The 8,319-nt window shown below is 44.2% G+C and overlaps 1 protein-coding gene across 3 annotated transcripts in view; it reads left to right on the top strand.

Annotated features, from left to right (window-relative positions):
• SLC6A1 (solute carrier family 6 member 1) overlaps window positions 1-7,973 on the top strand; it is a 280,638-nt gene extending 272,665 nt beyond the window's left edge. For all 3 annotated transcript variants that reach the window (XM_077452110.1, XM_077452109.1, XM_077452111.1), the window contains one exon: window positions 5,850-7,973. In XM_077452110.1, the coding sequence (XP_077308236.1) occupies window positions 5,850-5,954 (105 nt within the window). In that variant the 3' untranslated portion in view covers window positions 5,955-7,973. The remainder of the gene's footprint in view (window positions 1-5,849) is intronic.
• The last annotated feature ends 346 nt before the right edge of the window (window positions 7,974-8,319 follow it).

The following is an 8,319-nucleotide window of genomic DNA, read 5'->3' on the forward strand; positions in this document are numbered from 1 at the left end:
ACCGGCACATGGCTCCGCAGTGTGGGCTTTTTTTAACGTGTCCGCTGCTGACAATAGCGTTGCCATCTGCAATCTTTGCAGTCAACGCGTTAGTCGCGGTAAGCCCAATACTCACCTAGGGACGACCGCCTTAAGAAGGCACATGAGCAGCCATCACCGAGCCCAGTGGGAGCAACGGAACACACAAAGCCACACTGCAGGCTCTCACCGTCCAGCCTCGTCTTCTACTTCTCCTTCTCCTCTCTCCTCACAATTGTCCTCCACTCCACCTTCCATCACGCCAAGCTCACATTTTTCTGCAAAAAGGCAGGCTTCCGTGGGCCTAATGTTTGAGCGTAAAAAAATGATGATGCCGGATAACCCTCTTGCCCAACGGTTGGCGGCTGGCTTGTCAGAACTCATAGCCCGCCAACTACTGCCATATAAACTGGTGGACTCGGAGGCCTTTCGCAAATTTGTGGCCATTGGAACACCACAATGGAAGGTCCCAGGAAGGAAGTATTTCTCAGAGAAGGGCATCCCAGAGCTATATGGCCATGTTCAGCGGCAAGTGAATGTATCTCTGGCACACAGTGTCGGTGCCAAGATACATCTGACCACAGACACGTGGTCTAGCAAACACGGGCAGGGAAGGTATATCAGTTTTACTGCCCACTGGGTGAACCTTCTGACGGCCGTCAAGCATGTAACCCGTGGCACCCGTGTAGATTTGGTTTTACCGCCACGGATTGCATGCAGGCCTGACTCTTCTTCTCCTCCTCCTACTCCATCCTCCTCCCTCTCCTCCTCAGCTGCCTCCTCCTTTTCCGCTGCTAGCGTCTCTTCCACTGCACCGCCCAAGCTCCCCAGAACCTATTCCACATGCCAGGTGAGACGTTGCCATGCCGTGCTGCGTCTGTTGTGCCTGGAAGCAAAGAGCCACACTGGCCCGGCACTCCTTTCAGCTTTGCGTTCACAGGCAGATGAGTGGCTAACACCGCTCAATTTGACAGTTGGTAAAGTGGTGTGTGACAACGGTGCCAATCTGCTTAGCGCATTGAAACAGGGCAAAATCACGCACGTGCCGTGCATGGCACACGTCTTAAACTTGGTCGTGCAGCGATTCCTTGTCAAATACCCTGGGGTCCAGGACATCTTGCGGCAGGCAAGGAAAATCTCGGCCCATTTCAGAAGATCTTACACGGCCATGGCTCGCCTTGCTGACATTCAGCGGCGACACCATCTGCCGGTCAGACGTCTTATTTGCGATTGCCCGACGCGATGGAACTCAACCTTCTATATGCTTGATAGGCTGCTCCAGCAGAAACGTGCAGTTAACGTCTACCTGTATGAACTCTGCGAAAGAAACGGTTCTGGGGAGCTGGGGTTTTTTTCACCGCGCCAGTGGCTGCTCATGCGCGACACATGCAGACTTCTGCGGCCATTTGAGGAGATCACCAAACTGGTCAGTCGCAGCCATGGCGCCATCAGTGACATGGTACCTTATGCCTTCTTTCTGGAGCGTGCATTGCGTCGTGTCATTGATCAGGCTGTGGAGGAGCAGGAGCGGGAAGATGAGGAAGTCGCAATGCTGGATGAATTCCCAGGGGGGGCTACTCTATCTGAGACAAGTCAACAACAGGAGTCTGATGAGGAGTCAGAGGAGGATGGTGCCGGGGCGGATGAGCAGGAGCAAGAAGAGCATGCTTTAAACCTTTCTGGGATCCCTGTTGTGCGAGGATGGGGAGAGGAGAATGAAGAGGACGACATTATCCTGGATGATGAGCAGGAGCCAGGCCACCACACCGCTTCCACTTTAGTGCAAATGGGGGCCTTCATGCTCCAGTGTTTTAATAGGGACCCCCGTATAAAAAGCATGAGGGTCAAGGACCAGTACTGGGTGGCAACGTACTTAGACCCCCGGTACAAACACAAAATGGCGGAAATGTTACCGCCGTCGCAGAGGGCTGTCAGAATGCAGCACTTCCAGGCCTTGCTTCGAGAAATGCTGCATTCTGCTTTTGCGTGCGCTGGCAGAGGAGCAATTCCCACTCCCAGAGAAGGATTTGCGGGTACCAATCCAACAGCGCCTGCAAGAAGAGGCCGGTTTGAAGATGTGTTGGTGACTTCGGATATGAGGTCATTCTTTCAGCCGACCCATCGACAGGTGTCATCCGGATCCAGCATCAGGGAACGCCTAGACCGTCAGGTGTCCGACTACATTGGGTTAACGGCCGATGTGGACGCTCTGAGGAGTGATGAACCCCTAGACTACTGGGTGGGCAGGCTTGACCTCTGGCCAGAGCTTGCCCAATTTGCAATCGAACTGTTGGCTTGCCCCTCATCCAGTGTCCTGTCCGAAAGGACGTTCAGCGCAGCAGGGGGGATTGTGACCGATAAGCGTACTCGCCTAGCTCACCACAGTGTTAACTACCTCACATTTCTAAAAATGAATGAGGCATGGATCTCGGAGGAATTCAACACATGTGACCAGTAGACCATGTATATGTCTATAAACTATTTTTTTAATCAAGCACACAGACCTTCTTAATTCATTTGGCTCACTTCCTTGACCCAAAAAAGCACACCGTACTATATGCCCCTACCCTCCTCTTTGAAGAGGTTGAGCGGTGTCATATTTCTACTGGGGCTGCTTATGATATCCCTGTGCTGTGCTGACTTCCTCCTGGGGGTTCTTATTATGAAGGGATCACACTATCCCTGTGCTGTGCTGACTTCCTCCTGGGGGTTCTTATTATGAGGGGATCACACCATCCCTGTGCTGTGCTGACTTCCTCCTGGGGCTGCTTACGGTGCTGCTGTCAGTGCTGTATGTCACGGTGCTGCTGTCAGCGCTGTATGTCACGGTGCTGCTGTCAGCGCTGTATGTCACGGTGCTGCTGTCAGCGCTGTATGTCACGGTGCTGCTGTCAGCGCTGTATGTCACGGTGCTGCTGTCAGCGCTGTATGTCACGGTGCTGCTGTCAGCGCTGTATGTCACGGTGCTGCTGTCAGCGCTGTATGTCACGGTGCTGCTGTCAGCGCTGTATGTCACGGTGCTGCTGTCAGCGCTGTATGTCACGGTGCTGCTGTCAGCGCTGTATGTCACGGTGCTGCTGTCAGCGCTGTATGTCACGGTGCTGCTGTCAGTGCTCTGTATTACGGTGCTGCTGTCAGATGCCTCTATCACGGTGCATGTGTCATTCCGGTATGTCACGCTGCTGGTGATCATCTCCTGCACCCTCTTCTTTGCCTACCCTGGTCCCTGACCTTCCCTCTCCTCCATTGCCTTCATTAGCTCCATAGTCCTGAATTGTTAGAACAATTTCCCAAATAAAATAAAAATGCTTGTAGTTATCGATCCCAAATTCACCTCATACATGTATTATGTCATTGTCCAGATGGTGGGACTACGTTTTACCCCCTAATAATTACCACGTGGCCGCAAATTCGACATGAAGGTTTGCAAAGTTCGCCTCCCATTGAAGTCAATGGGGCCCGCGGCGAACGTTCGGTTTCGCGAACGTTTGGGTCCGTTCGCATTTCGCGTTCGCGAAACGTCCCGTCGGAAGTTCGTCCATCACTAGTGACAACTCAATATTTTGGATTTCCCCCTCTTTTCTGTTTTGGTGACAGTTGTTACAAGAATAAATAGAGAGCATAAATCTCCCTAGAGGGGGCACAGACTATTATGATTATACAGGATTTATATAGCTCCAACAGTTTACGCATCACTTTACAATAAAAAGAGGGACAGTACAATTACAATACAGCTCAATACAGAAAAAATAGGAGGGCCCTGCTCATGAGCTTACAATCAGAAGGGAGGGGGAGGTGGTGCAAAAAAGTAATGGCTGCAGGGGATGATCTGATGTAGGGGACTCAAGTACAGTTCTTAGATGGAGGTGGGGTAGGTTTCCCTGAATAAGTGAGTTTTCAAGGATCGCCCAAAGGTAGGAGCTGACCAGACATACAAGGGAGCTAGAGAGCAGGAGGTCCTGAGAGGAGCGGAAAGAACGATTTGGGTGATATCTGCAGATGAGATTGTGTAATGTAGCTGGGGGATGTTGTGGATGGCCTTGTGTGTTGGGGTTAGTATTTTGAAGTTTATACGATGGGGTAGGGGAAACCAGTGAAGAGATTGGCAGCAGTCACGGATCATTTAGTAAGGTGTCTTAGTCTGGCAGCAGCATTCATAATAAAGTGCAGGGGGGATAGCCTGTGTAAAGTTAGGCCAGTGAGGAGGAAGTTGCAGTTGTCCAACCAAGAAGTGAATACGTTGTTTTGTGGTGTCGTTAGTTAGAAAGGGGCGAATTCTGGAGATGTTACGAAGGTTAAACAGCAAGATTTATACAGTGACTGGATGTGGGGGGCGAATGAGAGGTCGGAGTCTAGTAATACACCCAGTACCCTGGCAAATGTGGAGGGACCAATGGTTGTGGAGTTGATCTCAATGGTAAAGTCATGGGAAGGTGATTGGGAAGGAGGAATAATTACAAGTTCAGTTTTAGAAAGATTGAGTTTGAGGAAGAGGTGTGACATCCATACTGATATGTCGCTCAGTAAGTTTGTGATGCGGAGAGGCGGTGAGCTGAGGAGTCAATATATAGATCTGGGTGTTATCAGCATAGAGGTGGTATTGGAAGCCATGAATGGTAATCAACTGGCACAGGGAAGAGGTCTAGAGAGAGAATATGAGAGAGAATAGGAGGTCAGAGCCTTTGAGTATCCCAACAGGAAGTGGAAGAGGAGCAGAGGAGATGTTGCTGTATGTGACACTGAAAGTGGTCTGAGATAGGGAAAGAACAGAGTCATGGAGGCTAAGGGAGTGGAGTTTATTGAGAAAGAGTGGGTGGTAAACTGTGTCAAAGTGTCATGTACCTGGTCAGAGGCCGAAATGCAGAGAGGGCTCCCCTTGCAGCTAAGTGCAGTGCACCCCTGAAGATGGTACAGAAGGTGCAGTGCCCAAAGAAACACAGGTTGCCAGACAGCTTCTGAAGAGTAGGATTGATGGTCACCTGATGTATACTGGATGCAGCAGGCTACACAGCTGAGCAGGAGTCTCTTATAGAACCTCAGTAGTACTTGGCAGCAGTGCACACAGGAGATGGTAGTGAAAGCCAGAAGTCAAACACAGTGGCTCCGTCTGGAGCAGATGCAGGTAGCAAAACAGGAACTAACTAAAGTCATATAAAGGAAGGCAAGCCAGGAATAAATAGCAAGATCTGTAATGCAAGCTGGGGTCATATACTGGAGACAGCAGCAGAGTTGGTAGAACAAGGCAGGGGTCAAAGCCAGGAGAGGAGATCAGACAGGTCACAGGCAAGCCAGTCACAACAGGAAATTTCAAGGGTAAATGTACAAGGGCTCAGGAACACAGGATGGCTGAAGACAATCCAGCAATTTGTGAGAAGAGCTCCTGTTCTTATATCGGCCAGTGGATACTAGCAATTAGCAAGCTTTGCGTACGCCGATGTTCTGATGGATACACAGATTCGCCACTGCATACCATTCGCTAATGCGTATGCGTAATTCTTCCACGACACAAAGACAGCAGAAAGGTCTAAGAGTATGAGTATGGAGAACTGCCCATTGGTTTTAGCAGTTAGTTGGTCGTTGGTGAGTTTTAATAGAACAGTTCCAGTGGGATGTTGTGGGCGGAAGCCAGACTGTAGGGGATCGAGAAGGTTGTTGTCAGTGAGGTAGCAGACAATAAAATGCATACAGTGATTTCAACCCTTTATTTATACAGTTATGGATTTAGTTAAAATTGACCAAAAAGGTGTCCAAATGGCAGTCGACTTAGCAGTTTTCAAAGCTTGATTAATTTATTTACATAAAAACATATAACAATTGATTTATCCTTCCAGCGCTTACAAGTCATGATACAGCCAAGAGAGGATGTTGTTCACTCAGAAAATGGACCAGAACAGTTGTCAAAGAGTAATTCAGCAAACAAGGAAGCCTATATTTAAAAGCACTGTACTAAGAAAATGCAAGTGTAATGTTTTATAAATACAGAATGGTTGACATGACCACATATTTACATCTGGAATAAAGAATTTACCTACCTCCAGTGGCAAAAAAAAGGGGACCACCAATAGAAGAGCACAAGGAATTCAACTAGGCTATTTTCTTACAGTTTTGTGGAGTAAAATGAATGGTTTGTGTGTTCAGGCAATTTAGACTGTTACTGTTTTTATCTTTACTGTGAGAGTTGAATTTGTAAACCGACAACACCATTTCTAAAGCTGTATTTGGCTATGAAGATACGAGGTTTTTGTGTGACTGATTTTTAATTATGTATGGAAAAATTTCTTAAGAAAACAGCTCCCGAGGTTTTGAGTATTTCAATACAAATATTAGTTCTCTTTTTATTTAACTCCAAATTTTTACACAAATTAGTTATCACTTATAAATTGTTAAAAAATATTATTTTTAAGAATAATGTAACTTTTCTTTTTCTGAAAATATTAATCTGTTTATTTTCTAAACAAGGGTATCCAAGCACAAATCATTTAAAAAAATGTTTTAAGGGACCAAATTTTACTTGTATCTTTTGTAGCAAATTGAGGAATTTTATGACACCAGCTTTGCATTCCTTTCAGTAAATTTCATTTCACAGTAGCACAAATGACTGCACTATGAACGCAATATTTAATTCAATAGCAGCAAGCTTCTCAATAATTTTTTCTACATTATGGGCATTTAAATAAACATGTCTCCTATCTAATTTTGTCACCAAGAGGCACTGATGTTGTAAGTGGTAGGGATAACATAATATTCAGAAATATTAGAGAAATATAGGTCACAAAAACTGAAAAAGGGCACCAAATTGTTAGGGCAAAGGACACCCTTAAGCCACACAACACCCTGGTTGGATCTACAGCACCTTCTAAATGGTCAAAATACTATAAGAAGAAACTATACTATAGGTTTAATACTATAAATAAAAGAATATGTTGAATTGCTTTTCGCATTGTTTGGCATTTACAGAAGCACTTTAAATGCTTATGAAGGTGTGACTGTGAGAGAGATGCACAATGAACTTGATAGTTGACCAAGTTTTGTGCTTTTAAAACAATGTTATATAGCACATGTACTTTAAAGTAAAAATATTATGTGAAAATATGTTTCTTGTGAATGTTAGTTTGGTTTGTCATTTTTGTCCAAAGAGTATAAAATTTAAAAAAATGATATATATGTTCTTGCAATAAATTAATATTCTCAGAATGTCAAGCACATTTATTGTAGAAAATATATACAAAATATTTTAACAGAATTTGTTAAAAGTATTGTTTAGTAGACCCTGGGTCGTCTCATACTCAAATGTAACATATTCTGAATTATAATGTTTGGTATGTCTGTAGCTGAACCAGGCAATACGTCTTGTTGTAACTTTATTTTGTATAAACCTACCAATCTTTGTGAGATTCTTTTGGTATCAGAGCCAACAATATAATGGCCACTGACTGCTGTTTAATAAATGTATTTCAGTCCAATGTTGTTTGGAAACCATGCAGTATTTAAATGTTTGATTGTACACAACAACAACATAAAAAGAAGTTGACAGATACGCTTTGCAGCTATCTTGTATACAACATACCTTATCTACTTTAGCAAAATAGTGATGTAGAAATTACTGTGTTTAAATTGTATCTGTATCTTTTGTAGTATCTACCCTGAAAAAAATATATTATATCATTCAATAAGCTTACCTGCAATAAGATATTATTGTTGAGATACAAATAAAGTTATCTATATATAAAATCTATATGTAATGTAACATATGCATAGACAACTATATACAGAGCCTGTTAAAGAGAAAAATACAGTATCCTTTATATTTAGTATCTTGCAACCTGTTCTATGGACCAAATGTAATATAAGATACATTTTAAATGTCTTTTAATGGTGTCTATCTGTAATAAAAGCACGGTTGTCATGTACGTTTAAAGACTTAGAAATCAAATAAAGAATATATTACAAATAAAGCAGGCATTGACTTTTTAAATTAATTCAGAATTTTGCACTGCATTGTGGTAATATGCACTTTTTGGAAGGAAGGGGCTAATTATATAGCTACAGTTTTTTTTTCTTTTACAGTCAGAGCTTATTTATCAGAGGGGCTATCTGAAATTAAAGAAAACAGATGTAACTTGTCTGCAATACCTAATGCTATACATACACTATAAGGTCTATAATGTATGCATTATGGAAAGTGGATTCCATTATCAGCTCACAAGGTTACTTGACACCATGGCCTGCAATTTATGGTGCATTCGTAAAATGTAGGTCTAGGTGTGGAGCCTGTGGTGTGTCGCAGATTTATTTCTGATT

This window comes from Lithobates pipiens, unplaced genomic scaffold (genome assembly GCF_037356315.1).
Source record: "Lithobates pipiens isolate NorthernLeopardFrog02 unplaced genomic scaffold, aLitPip1_a1.2 Scaffold_23, whole genome shotgun sequence".
NCBI lineage: Eukaryota > Metazoa > Chordata > Amphibia > Anura > Ranidae > Lithobates > Lithobates pipiens.